General features: G+C 56.6%; 2 protein-coding genes across 2 annotated transcripts; one reads left to right on the top strand and one right to left on the bottom strand.

Annotated features, from left to right (window-relative positions):
* Window positions 1–1,782: 1,782 nt before the first annotated feature.
* On the top strand, window positions 1,783–5,035 carry CAV3 (caveolin 3). Its single transcript, XM_085072219.1, has 2 exons — window positions 1,783–1,949; window positions 4,649–5,035. Exons 1-2 carry the CDS (start codon window positions 1,836–1,838, stop codon window positions 4,988–4,990), a joined length of 456 nt encoding a protein of 151 aa, XP_084928345.1. The 5' UTR covers window positions 1,783–1,835; the 3' UTR covers window positions 4,991–5,035.
* A 1,566-nt stretch (window positions 5,036–6,601) lies between these two features.
* On the bottom strand, window positions 6,602–13,576 carry OXTR (oxytocin receptor). Its single transcript, XM_085072218.1, has 2 exons — window positions 12,467–13,576; window positions 6,602–8,731 (listed from the first exon to the last, which is right to left on the bottom strand). The coding sequence occupies exons 1-2, from the start codon at window positions 13,395–13,397 to the stop codon at window positions 8,490–8,492; spliced, it is 1,173 nt and encodes a 390-aa protein (XP_084928344.1). The 5' UTR covers window positions 13,398–13,576; the 3' UTR covers window positions 6,602–8,489.

Here is a 13,576-nt window from a genome sequence, read left to right as displayed (position 1 = left end):
AGCCTTGCTCTGCCCACAGCACAGCTCTGTGCTCACAGCCTGTTCTGAGCCCCGAGACAGGCAAAGAGCTGATTTTGCACTAACCCTGCAGTCTGTGTGAAGAGCTGAGCCATTGAGCAGCAGGGCCACAGAGCTCTGACCAAGGATCCAGCCGTGACCAAGCAGCTCTGGCCTTGGAGCTGCTGCCCAAAACCTTGGAATGTGGGAGGATTTTACCTCCAACACCAGTCTGTGCTGTGTTTGGGATCTTCCAGCTTCTGTGGAGGAGCAGAGGGAGATGCAGGATGTGGAATTGGTACCATCCAAGGGGTTTCCCCTTGGTGTCCTTTTGCCCAGAACGAGGGCATTGCTGGCACTCCTCTGCAGAAACAACCTGCCGGATTTACACTCACAGCACCACACTCAGAACCCTTTCCAGAGTTTGTCTGCTCTCCATAGGTGCCTCACGTGCCTTTACAGGATCCTGTGGGTTCACAGTTACATTCACACCCCAGTTCTGCCTTTTGCTCCCCACAGAGGGAATCAAGGACTGACAAGCTGCATTCACCTCAGTTTGGGCAGTGGAAGTGTCACATCCCAGAGCATCACCACGTTAGCTGATTCTAGAGCTTAGACCCTAAGGAAAAGAGCAACAGTTTCCAGAGTGAGGCACCAACCTGACTCCAGAGAAAACACTGAAACAAAAAGGAGTCAGGGGAGCCTGGCAGCCTTGGACCCACAGTCATGCTCAGCCAGACCTTTGCCAACACAAGTTTTCAGGAAACATGAAGATGCCCAAGAGCTGCAACGCCTCAGCCCAACAAAGGAACTCAATCCCATTTCTTCACTGTATTCTATCATCCCAGAGGGCTGGAATTACCCCACTGGAGTGCTGAAAGCTCCAGGCACAGAGCCACGAGGGTTTGATAAAAACAGCACTGTCCAGGCACTGATGGTTTTGGAAGGCAGCAGAGCCTTTTGCCTTAAAATACCTCCCCTGCAAAGCCAGCCGAGCTGATGGGCTCTGCATGGCACTTCCACTTCCAGCAGCTCTTCAGGCACCTCCAGCCTCCTGAAGGAGCTGCCCATCCTTCCCTCTCTGCCCATCCCTGAGGGGACACCATCCCTCCCTCTCTACCCCTGTCTTGTGAAGTGCTTTTTTCACAAAACCATTCTTTTTAAACAAATCCTCAGATCATGAAAGCCAAGAGTTCACAGGAGACATTGAGGAGGATTAGCAAAATACAGCCCAAGTTAAATAAATCTTCATTAATATACTAAGTATCCCTGGAGGAGATATTCCAACCACTGTGGTTCTGTGGGTTGGTCTTGGATTTCCTTGAGTTTCTCTGGATGAAAAAGCTGGAACCTGAAGAATGCAGGATGGCACCACAAGCCTTCTCCTGGGCTCAGGATGGACTCTGAGGGGCACTGGCCATGCCAGGACAATGTGGCTTCTCTGGGTGATATTTATAGACAATTCCTGTCTCCCCCGAGCTGCTTCATTTACAGGTTCATTAACGACAATCTCTGTCAGGCTTTTGAGGACTTTTGCCCCAATTTGGACATCGTTTCTCCCCTACAAGGGAAAATCCCACCAGCACAGCCAGGCTGGGGGCTGCACACCCACCCTGTGCCACCAGCCACCCACACACATGCCATCCCACTGAGGTGACAGCACAGGGCTGGCCCCAGAAAAGCCCCTTTAAGGGACACTCCGGGGCGGTCGGGAGGCAGGACATTAATTTTAGCCTGGAGCAGTGCCAGGGCGCAGGGCAGCTGCTGCAGGCGGGGCTGGTGCCTCCCAGGCTGCCCTCCCGGGTGTCCCCAGCACAGCCACTGCCCTCAGAGCTGCCATGGCAGAGGAACGGAGTGAGCTGGAGGAGAGGATCATCATCAAGGACCAGCACACCAAGGAGATCGACCTGGTCAACAGAGACCCCAAGCACATCAATGAGGACGTGGTGAAGGTAGGGCTGTCCCACGCTGTGCTGTGGAAACACCACTGGAAGCAGGATTTGGGTTTCAGACCTTGCTGTGTGTTTGGCTTGGCTCAGCCAGGGCTGCCAGTCCTTGTCCCTGTGCCCCAAGAGGTGCCATGCCCAGGGCTGGGGAGGTGACACTGCCCAGGCACCCACACACTGGCAGGGTAGTACTCCTGGCTCCAGTTAATGCCATTTTTCCCATTTCTTGCATGGCCTTTCCAGTTTCATCGTGGCTTGAATACGTATGGAGATGCCTTCCTTTGTACCAGCAAGTGGGCAGCCAAAAATAACACAGAAATTAAAAATCCCTGATTTATAAGGATATTGGGAAAAGGCTGCTGGCCTTCAAGACACAGCAGTCTCAGCAGCAGATTGTTTGATGTGTGTTGGCTGGTTGTGGAAGATTGTTCCCCCAGGGCAGCCAGAGGTGCAGCAGCTCAGCTCCCTCCCTCCCTTTCTGACCAAGAGGAATTCCCATTCTAACTCTTGGGCTTTCTCTAGACTCCCTTAGAACTGCAAACAAAATTTGTCTCTGTTAGCCAAAGATAGTTCCAGTCCAAAGGAGAATGGGAGGAGGTGGAAGGGTTTTGTTGAAACTGTTTGTGGCTGTCACACCAGAAAGGACAGCATGAACAGAGCTGCTCACACAGCTTGGTGACCTTGACAGCACTGGTGAAACAAATGGGAATTTGGGCATTAAAACACTCTTACAGCTACAACCATGGCGTGGTAAAATTAAATTCCTTTGGGTGAGCTGTGACAGTGGCAGCCATCAGTGGGCTCCTTTGTGGCACTGAGACCTGCCTGTGACAGCTGCCTGACACCTCAGCACCCCGAGAGCATTCCCAGCATCGTGTCCAACATCTGTGCCACTCCATGCCAGTGCATCCCACAGCTTTGGAGAGATGCCAGGCCAGGGGAGCAACACTGTGCCTGGGATCAGGGTCAGCCCTCAGCCTGCTCACCTGGGGCCAGGCAGCGTTTTGGGGCACACAGCAGCTTGGGAACACCACCAGCTACCCTTGGGGACAATGCCAGCACCACCCTAGCCATCCCCAGCCTCCCACCATCCCCGTTCCCCCAGCCCATCCCTGCCTTTTCCCACTCAAGAATCTCTAGAGCCTGAAGAGACTTTCCAATCTCACCCACTGCCATGGCCACGCTGCTGCTCCATCAGCACTGGAGGCATTCAGAGCTCAGGCTCCTCAGCATTCCTCCACCTTAAAATAGCCCGGAGATAGAGCTGGGGAGGGAGGGAGGCAGGGCCAGCCCGGGCAGGAGCACAGCTCTCCCTGCTGCTGCTGCTGCTGCTCCCCTGGTCCCAGGGACAGCCAGAGCCTTCCCGGGCAGCAGCACAGCCCAAACACCCAGAGCATCACAGCACAGTGCTCTGGAGCACGGGGAGCAGACAGCCAGCAGGGAACTGCAGTGCTCCCTGGGATGGAGGATAAACACCAATAAACACCCTGAGCATCACAGAGCAGCAGCCAGAACCTGGGATCACGTTGGTCACAGAGGCTTTGCAGAGCTTCACAAACCTCCTCCAAGCACAGCCACAGAGCAATGCTCGGCTGGACTGGGTGACCTTGAGAGAGCTTTTCTAGCCTAAACGATTCTGTAAAGGAGCAGTAGTGCATGTGGCAGTCCTTGAGCACCTCCAGGCAGTGCCCAGGACCCACACTCAGTCTGAGCCTGAACCTCCATGCTCCTCCAGATCCACTCAGTGGGACAGCAGTAGAAAGAGCAATGAGGCAGAGCTTCTGCTTTTATATCCCACTGCTCTCTGCGTTAATTGATCCCTGAAGAGCTCATCAGGTAGCTGGGCAGCACCCTGGGCAAGTCCCCAGCACACCAGGGGCTGCTGATGGCACCTCAGCACCAGCTCTTGGGGCTGCTGGCTCCTCATCCATGGCAATGCTTCTCCCAGCACCTCCTGCCACTCCAGGAAATTAAAGATGACGCAGAGTGATTTTGTGATCCAAGTGCTTCCAAAAGCAGAATGGATATTGTGATTTAACATGAATGTACAGACACGTCAGCTCCCCAAGGGAAGGCTGGGCTGGTTTTCAAGACTAATAGCTCAGTTTATATATTCCCTACAAGTGAGTTACACCCCAAGGGGATCTCTGTGTGGAGTTTTGGGCAGTGTGTCACTCACAGACACCCCCAGTTCCTGCACAAATGGCAAGGGCAGGGCTGAGCCCCAGCTCCCTTCCCCAGGAGGAACATGGACAGATAGCACTGAGCACATCGTCCTGCAGGTATAAATAAATAACCCATAAATCCAGAGGGCTGCTGGATCTTTATTAGCACAAACACCTTCCTGCCGAGTGGGCAGCTATGTCCCTGAATGCTAAAAAAGGGCAGGAATGGGCTCTGGCTGCCTCTGCAGCCAATCCTCCCACGCACTGCTCCTGTTCCAGGGGCTCCTGCCTGTCCCTTGCACCTGAGTGCCCAGCTCAGGGGATGGGACAGGGACTGTGAGCCCCAGGGCTGGAGTGTCAGCACTGTGCTGCCCACAGCCATCTCCTGTCCCTGCAGGGTGTCCTTGCTCAGGGGTGTAGGGATTCACCCCAGCACAGCCCTCACCCTCCCCAGCCCCTTCCTTTGGGATCTGCTCTCACCTTGCATTGGAGCCTTCGCTGACACCCCAAACCTCCCTCACCTCCTTGCTCTCCTGCCAGGTGGATTTTGAGGATGTGATAGCTGAGCCTGTGGGAACATACAGCTTCGACGGCGTGTGGAAAACCAGCTACACCACCTTCACCGTCAGCAAGTACTGGTGCTACCGGCTGCTCTCGGCCGTGCTGGGCATCCCCCTGGCCGTCATCTGGGGCTTCCTCTTCGCCCTCATCTCCTTCTGCCACATCTGGGCAGTGGTGCCCTGCATCAAGAGCTACCTGATAGAGATCCAGTGTGTCAGCCGGATCTACTCGCTGTGCATCCACACCTTCTGTGACCCACTCTTCGAGGCTCTCTCCAAGATCTGCAGCAACATCCGAGTTGCTCTCCGCAAGGAGATTTAGGTCCCAAGAGCTGCCCTCGCACAACTGGCCCTGTGCAGGCTGCTGCCCTGGCTGGTGAGGGACTTGTGAAAAGGGAACTGTGCATCACGGCAGAGCCCCACGGCAGAGCTGCCCCTCAGGGGTGCTCCCTGCACAGGGAGGCAGGCCAGGCTGCCCCTTGCTCCACCCCAAAGCCAGAAGCTTTAGGAGAAGAGAAGCCCATCCTGGCTCAGGGAGCAGCCCAGGGAGACCCCTCTGCTCTCCAGGTCCCCCAGTGTCACACCCCATTCCCACAGGAGGGACAGCAACACCTCCTGGACCACAGCCCTGGGCCACAGCCTGCAGGAGCAGGGAGAGCAGTGAGGCTGCAGAGCTGCTGCTGACCACTGACCAAACCCTGCCTGCTCCTCCATCCCTCCTGGCTGGGATGGCACTGACAGAATTATTTGTGCCATTATTTTTAGCAAACAATTGCTGTTGTGGGAGCTTCTGCACTAAACCTCTGCACAAAACCTTTAGGGATAGAGTAGCTAAACCAAAGCTTTTTTTCATGTGTATTCGCATTTCAGCCAAGCTGTGAGAGCAGAGCAGTCAGTGTTGTGTCTGCTCTGGGAGCCTGAGCTGATCCTGGACCATTGCCAGCTGCAAACCTGCTTGTGACACTTTGATGGGCAATTATGTAGTTAATTATGGAGCATCGCTCAGTGCTGTGGGAAGGATCCAGGGCAGGACAGGCAGGTGGGACCCAACCTTTGCATGGCCCTGAGTGCTGGGGCTGTAGAGGGGCGAGGGGGACAGAGAGCTTTTGGGACTCTCACTTGAGAGACAAGCTGGGCTCTAAGGAAGGCTTAGGTTCGTTTCTCTGGACAATCTTCACTACACACTTGCTCAGTCAATGTAGAATTAGCTCCAGCCACAGCCGTGTGTGAATCCCACATGATCAGGGCTGTCCTTCCACTATGTCCTGGGATGGAGCAACAGAGGCTGTGAGAGGGACAGGACCATGCAGAGCCCCTGGACTCTGCCCAGCAGAGGGAACTCACATCCAGCCAGGCCCCTCTCTCAGCATCCTGCAGGGACACCCCAAAGGAGGGAGAGCAGAGGAAGGAGCCTCTGCCAGGACCCTGCTGCTCCAGGGAAAGAGGAGTGAGGGGGAAGAGGTCCAGTTCAGAGCTATTTCCTCTCCTGTACTGTCAATTAATTTGTCAGTCCCTCATCCACAGAGCTGCACTTTCACTCTGAGGCCCTTGAATGCTCTCTTGGCTCCAGCCTTAAGTGCTTTGCTGAACCAGGGCCCAGGAGACTTTGCTGTTCAGAGGCTGTTCTCAATTGTACCTATGCTCCTTTCCCTTGGCTTCCAACAGAGACCTGGAGCCAAAGACTCTTCTAGTGCCATGCCAAGGATGAGAAAGAGCCATGTTTTCTACTGGAGCTCTTCCAAGGGCTTGGGTTTGTGTACTGCCATTATTCCATATCAGTGTGGTACCCAAGCTCCAGCAACATCAGGGCCCAAGGAGGATAGGGTGATTATAAAAAAACCCAAATGTTATTTAGGTATTTATAGGGGGAAAAAGTCTCAATAAACACTTTACCATGAGCATTTATTGTGGGAATAAAAATAATTAAAGTCAATTGTATTATGGGTTTATACTACTTTTAATTTTCCTTTGTTCTAGTAGTTCACAGCCTGAACCCAAAAAAATCTGAAATGCTGATGTTTCCCCCACAGTGCTCTCTGGCCCAACACTGGGGGCACATGCTGCTCCCCTGTTTCACTTTTGACCCTCCTGGAAAGCTTTTGGCAATGCATTCCCCTGGGACACTCCTGGAGCTGCTCTCCCTGTCCCCTCTCTGCCGCAGCCTGGGGACAGTGCAGAGCTCAGCCAGGGGGCTGTGGCACCACTTGGCTGCCCCAGGCATAGGGCAGGGCTCTGCCTGACCCCCAGACCACCACCAGAAATTGCAGCCAGGGCTGCAGGACAATTCCCTGCCTCTCCCAAGACTCCTCTTCTCTGTGCATTCATGCTGCTGACATCTATTGCCATGTTCTCTTTCCTCCCCGGCAGATGGAGGACTCACCAAACCCTCTCAGCAAGCAAAGGAAAATTCCTCCTTCCTTGTTTCGTGCAGGAATTAGTGACTCTCAAGGGGAAGGAAGGTGAACGTGGGAGGAAAATGCTGTATGGTGTCCTAAGGATTTCAACCAGTCAGCATTTTTGCTGAGAGCTCACTTGGAGCTCCCACAGAAAAATCAAAGGGATGTCAGCATAGGAAAGGTGCAAATGTACCTGCTGGTGACAGTGAAAACATAAAGGACACATTTAAATGCATTTTTCATGTTCATTCCCAACACGAGAGGCCAGATTACATCACTCTTAGAGAGCTGCAGGTGCCCCAGCTGTGTCCCCCTGCAATGCCCATGTCACAGCCAGCTCTGTGCACTGACGGCGGCATTGCTGGGTGTTGAGTTACAGCCTTGCTTGCCATCGATCCCTTCATTCCCCGAGCCCAGCACTCCTCCCACGCCTCCCTCCCACCTTCCACCACACACAGTCAGAAAACTTTATTTACAGTATTTGTCAGTGATAAAAATCCATGCCGTGAGCGTGCCCTGTGCGCTATGGAGCAAGGGAGTGGCACTGGGATGATGGGAGACTTCACGGGATCTGTGGTGACCCCAGAGCAAAGCCTGGCCTCGGGGACACGACGGGAGTGTCCTGTCAGAGCCCAGGGAGCCCAGCTCGGGTCCCACTCACCCACCTGAGGACAAGGTGCTCGGCCAAGGCATCACTGCCCGCATGCCTGGCTCCAGCTGTGCCCTCGGGGCTCCTGCCAGCCTGCTGCACAGCCTCACTGGGCACAGAGCTGGCAAGGGGACATCCGGGTGACAGCGCTGTGCCCTGCAATGCTGGTCCCTCTGCCCCAGGCGTGGAAGAGCAGGGCTGGCATGGTGCAGAGCTGCAGGGCTGAGGGGTTGCAGGGCTGAGGGGCTGCAGGGCTGCAGGGCTGCAGGGCTGAGGGGCTGCAGGGCTGCAGGGCTGGGGTTGCCTGTGCCCCATAGGCTGCAAGCAGAGCGAGCACTCATGTGCCCAGAGCGCAGTGCCAGGCGGGCACCCTGCGGGATCCCTGCTGCCCTGGCGGTGGGACAGTGCCCAGCCATGTACCAGGGTGACACCCTGTGCTGCAGCCCCTGCCAGCCCACAGGGATGCAGCACTCCTGCCTCAGCAGCACCGCACCATGCCGGGACAAAACCTGTCCCTCCTGGTGGCACCCGCAAGCCACTGCTGTCAGGGTTTGGGGCTCAGGAGTGGCTTCCCGGTGTCTAATCCCCGGCAGCACTGAAACCCGGATACAGAATTCCTCCCCCACTCATGTCTCAGTTAAATAACTCCCTCTGTACATGCTTACGGGCATATATACACCTATTTAAACACCACCTCCGTGTCCACATCCCAGCTTTCCACAGGGAAGCACCGGAGGCAGCACAGCAGAGGCACAAGGTCCCGGGCTGGGATTGCCTCACGTCGTGGAAGGCTGCACGAAGCTCCTCTGGCTGGTGCTCCTGCAGCTCAGCACGAAGGAGGAGGAGTTGCTCTTCTTGCTCAGCTCGCACGGCGGCTGCGACTTGAGGTAGCGAGTGGAGCAGCAGAGGAAGCGGCGCATCAGGTCGTGGAAGAGGTGTCCGGTGTAGAGCATGTAGATCCAGGGGTTGCAGCAGCTGTTGAGGCTGGCCAGGAGCATGGCGATGATGAAGGGTAAGGCTGCAGGGCACAGGCGGTGTCAGGGCACGGCAGTGTCAGCACACAGCCCTGCCCAGAGCCACAGCCCTGCCCAGAGCCACAGCCCTGCCCAGAGCCACAGCCCTGCCCAGAGCCACAGCCCTGCTCAGAGCCACAGCCCTGCCCAGAGCCACAGCACTGCCCAGAGCCACAGCACTGCCCAGAGCCACAGCCCTACCCAGAGCCACAGCACTGCCCAGAGCCACAGCCCTGCCGGCTCCCCTCCACCCCTCCCGCCCCCCTGGAAGAACCGCAGTGAGGAGCAGAGAGCTGCTGCAGGGGGGAGTGAGGCTCAATTCCAGCCTCTCGGGTTAGGCTTTTTCCCCAGAAGAGCTGCATTTCCCCGAAAGCTCAGCTCCGGCGTGTCTCTGGAGTGCCCGGCCGGGAGCAGAGCAGCCCTGCACGATGTGCCTTTCTGGAGCCCAAAGCTGGACAAAGGGACCGCGGCCCTTGGAGTTGCCATGGCAAAGAGCAGGACTGGGAGCAAGCAGAGCCGGTGGCTCATTTTTCCACACTAGCGGCTGACTTTGGGGCAGACTGCCGGCTTCCAGCTGCTGGGGCTGCGGGACAGCCCACTCCTCAGGCCCAGGGTGTCCCCTGCTCCTGGGCTGTCCCCTCCACCAGCCCGGCTTTATCCAAGCCCCTGGTTCTCTCCCAGCACTTTTCTCCAGTCATCTTTCTTTCCCCCAAATTAATTTTTCCCACTCAATGCTCTGCCAAGAAATACGACAGGCATTCCCACACCAGGAATGAAGTCCGGGAGCCTGGCATCCCCGGCCATGTGGGAGAGGGTGGCAGTGCCGTGCCAGGACATCAAGTCTCTGGCTGCTGCTCTCTGTCCCCAGAGCACAAAGTACCGACTGTCCCCCCTGAGAGGCTGGATCAGCACCTTCTGGTGACAAGGGGATGGTGGATCTGGCACCTGCCATGGCACAGGGACAGGGGGACATCCCTCCATGATGTGGCTGCAGGTGGGGATGGAGCCTTTATCCTGCTCCCAGTGCCCCAGCCCATCCTGGCCCCTTTGCTCCCAGAGGGACTGCCAGCAGTGAGGACACACATGGCTGGTTTGGCTGCTCCTGGTCCCTTCATGCCTCTGCAAAAATCCACTGGCAGTTTCTAAACTAGTGAAGAAGTGCAAATACAAACACTAGCTTCCAAATTCACCTTCAGCCAACGGATGCGTAATTCCTGCTCTCGTGACATCCACTCCAACTACTTTTAATTTCAAGCATATGCTAAAAAATAATTCCACGGGGAATGGTTACAGATCCCAGGCACAAGACCTGAAATACATCACAGCGTTTCTATCCGATTGAAAACATCCAGCCAGGGCTGACTCAGCTCTTCCCCTCTGCAGGAGGCAAATTGAATTTCAGAGAGCTTCCTGCAGGGCAGGTACAGAGGGTGGATCACTCCCGTCTGGGTGGAGCACCAGAGACCCCCGAGGGGTGCTGCAACCAGCAAGCTCTGCCCCGCAAGGATGTCTCCTCTGCCCAGGCCCTCCCCACTCCTGGGGGTGTCTGGAGGGCTGGGCAGAGGTGAAGGCTGTGGGGCTGTGGGGGCTCTGCTGCAAACACCAGTGCAGGAGTGGGGTGGGACGGGATGGGACGGGACGGGATGGGACGGGATGGGATGGGATGGGATGGGATGGGATGGGATGGGATGGGACGGGACGGGATGGGATGAGGGAGCTCCCCAGTTCCCACACGCTGCCTGGGGCCATCACACACAGCACCTGCCACAAAGGGGAAGGGACCAATAGAATAGGCATGGTAGTTCACAGCCCCACTGTTGTCCTCATGGGTGCCTTGAGCCAGCTCTGACTTGGAGCTCAGAATCCTGAGTGTGCTCCCTGTAAAGGGTGTGCAGCAGGAACCTCCTTCCAACCCGTGGTCTGTGGAGGTCCCCAGTGCTTAAACCATCACCTGGATCATAGCGTGCAGCTCTGACCCACCTTATAGAGGCTGTAGGTGTGTGGCAACCTAAGAGGGGAATCTCTGCTGCCTGGCAGGGGACACATCAACAGGCTGACAGCCCGACCCTTGTACCCACCCCAGGATGTTCCTCCCAATGCCGTGAAAGGCTCCAACAAGTGCCCTGGCAGAGCTCCCACCCTGTGCCGCAGCCACAGGCTGCCCAGAGACAGAAATGTGATGGAGACAGGAGTGGGGAGTGGTGCAGCTCGGTGGGGCTGGTGCTCCACTCGACACCTTAAAGCAGAGAAGGAAAGAAAAGGAAAAGGAAAAAGGGAAAGGGAAAGAGGAAGGGAAAAGGGAAAGGGAAAGGGGAAAGGGGAAAGTGGTGCAAGGCCAATTGCACTGGGTGAGCAAGGGAAAGCTTCCCCATGCAGCCAGAAGGATGGGATGGACAAATCCTGTGTACCCTCACTCCACCAAGGGTCAGCAAAGCAGCAGAGGTTTGGGTGCTGGGGAAGCTGGAGTGCTGCCGAGGTTTGTATGCTGGGAAGGGAGGGGCAGCCCGGAAGATGGCAGGATTAAAATACAGCACGAGGGAGAGCCGCTGCTTCACCCCAGAGCCCATCTAGGAACTGGAAGTTTTGACCAGCCTAAATCAGGTGGAAAACCCCTGGAGCAGCCAGGGAAGTGCATAAGCCACATTCCACTTCTGAAATAAATGGAGCAGAGAGAAGCAAGAGAGGCAAAGCACGCCTGCCTGGTTCTGGCTCTCTGTCCAGTCCATGGGAACAGACACTTCATGGGTGGGACACAGTGGGTTTTCCACAGTCCCTGTGCAGCTGGGATAGGGTTTGGGAAGGGCAGAGTGGCCGGGCTGAGCAGCTGTGCCCTGTGAGCTGCCATGCCCAGCACCGCACAGCCCCGTGCCACGCCACGGCTGCAGGGAGGGAACATCTATCTCTCCTCGATCTTTGGCATCCCCAGGCTCAGCGTTTCTGTTGAGCCTGGGTCAGTCTATCCAAAGCGCTCTCATCCCTGGGTGCACTTCTCTGCCCTTTCTCCCACCTCGCAAAGTCATGCAGAGTTTTTGCTTAAGGTCTCCCGGATGGTTCTCTCCTCTGCCAGGGGACAGCAGAGACCTGCACAGCTCCAGCCGTGTCAGACCAGCGGGGGTGGTAAGTGTTGTCTATCTGCAACCTCAGTGATGACAGGAGCAGCCAGGGAAAATGTAAAAAATGGCAAACCCGTGACACCACATCTTTAGGAAAAAGCTTTGCTCATAATGCAGGGGTTTTCTATGGGATCTGTGCTCTGGTCAGATAACAGCAGCACAGTCCTGGGGTGGACAGAGCGGGAGGAGAGTGAGAAGAAGCCAAGAGTAAACATCAGAAAAGTCAGTAAAGAAAAAGCGATACAGCAAAAGAAAGCGAGTCAGGCTGCACAGCTTTCTCCTGAGCATGCAGCCCACAGCATGTCCCAGCACCCCGGGTGGGAAGTGAATCTCTAGGGACCCCAGAGGGTACGTGAGGGCTGACAGCAGCACCCAGGGACAGCCACCACCATCTGCACTGCCCAACCCCTGAGCCACCAGTGGCCCTGAATTTGCCGGTAGCCCTTGACCCGGGGAAGCTGCAGCACAGCCACTGCTGCCTGTCGAGGGGTTTATTTACCTTCAGGACTTTCTCCCATCTCCCTCCCACCCGCCCAAGCCCAGCTGGGAGCACTTTCTGCCGTGGCTGCCCCCGGGGCACTGGCGGAGCCGCCCAAGCACAGCAGGGCGAGGGAGGGGAGGCTGTACCTTCCTTCGGGGGGTCGGAGTCCCACACAGACCACATCTGCACGAAGAAGAAGGGAGTCCAGCACACTATGAAGGCCAGCACGATGATAAAGGTCATTTTGACTGTCCGGATCTTGGCTTTAGAGATGAGCCTGGTGCTGCTGACCCTGGCAAACACCGTCCCGCTGCGGGAGCCTGAGCCCAGAGCCACGCCGGGCCCGTGAGCCGTCTTCAGCTTCACGTTCTGCCAGATTTTGAAGCTGATTAAGCCATAGCAGATGCTCAGCATCAACACAGGGATGATGTAGACCATGAGGGTGATCCAGGTAACATAGGCTTTTGGTCCCCAGGGCTGGATGAAATCTGCCCAACAGTCATAAACCCCATTCCCCACATCCCTTAGAGAAAATATGTGGATCTGAGGGATGCTGACCAGCAGGCACAGCAGCCAGGTGAGGAGGACAGAGACCCGGTCGGCTCTCCTGTGCAGGGACCTCAGCGGCTGACAGATGGCCAAGCACCGGTCCAGGGACATCAGCAGGAGCATGTAGGTGGAAGCAAACATTCCCACTACCTGCAAATACTTGATCAAGCGGCAGAGGAAATCTGGCCCGTAGAACCTGAAGGTGATGTCCCAAATGAGCTGGGGCAGCACCTGGAAGATGGCCACAACCAGGTCAGCGATGCTCAGGTGCTTCATGAAGAAGTACATGCGGGAGTGCTTGTGGCGGGTGGTGTGGATGGCCAGCAGCACGCACAGGTTGCCGGTCAGGGCGAGGAACAGGATGAGGCACAGGACCGTCACCTCCACCTTGGCCATGTCCTCGTTCCTCTTCAGGGGGTCAGCGCTGCTGTTCCTGCCGGCGCTCAGGTTCTGCAGCCTGAGGCTGCCGTTCCCCAGGGAGCTGTTGATGGTCCAGGTGCTGCTCCCCGCCAGGTACAGCTTCTCCATGGCCAGCGCCGGCCCGCATCGAGCCTGGGGTAGGGTGAGGGCAGGCAGCAGGCAGAGCCTCTACCGACGCGTTCCTGTGCGGTAGCCGGGTGTCCCCGCCGCTCTTCCCCCGTGTCTCCTCGGTTCTCAATACTCCACGGCTCTCCGTGTCCCCCCGCCCTGTGTCCCTCGCCGGTCCC

The sequence above is a fragment of the Lichenostomus cassidix genome, chromosome 12, assembly GCF_008360975.1.
Source record: "Lichenostomus cassidix isolate B80296 chromosome 12, HeHo_3.0, whole genome shotgun sequence".
Lineage (NCBI taxonomy): Eukaryota > Metazoa > Chordata > Aves > Passeriformes > Meliphagidae > Lichenostomus > Lichenostomus cassidix.
Note: the sequence above shows the minus strand (reverse complement) of the source record. Positions and strands in the feature narration are given on the sequence as shown.

Excerpts from the sequence above, each read along its gene's own strand:
- CAV3 (XM_085072219.1), top strand. The coding sequence starts at position 1,836 with ATGGCAGAGGAACGGAGTGAGCTGGAGGAGAGGATCATCATCAAGGAC. Across the intron at positions 1,950-4,648 it reads TCAATGAGGACGTGGTGAAG|GTGGATTTTGAGGATGTGAT; the intron begins GTAGGGCTGTCC and ends CTCTCCTGCCAG.
- OXTR (XM_085072218.1), bottom strand. The coding sequence starts at position 13,397 with ATGGAGAAGCTGTACCTGGCGGGGAGCAGCACCTGGACCATCAACAGC. Across the intron at positions 8,732-12,466 it reads CTCCGACCCCCCGAAGGAAG|CCTTACCCTTCATCATCGCC; the intron begins GTACAGCCTCCC and ends TGTGCCCTGCAG.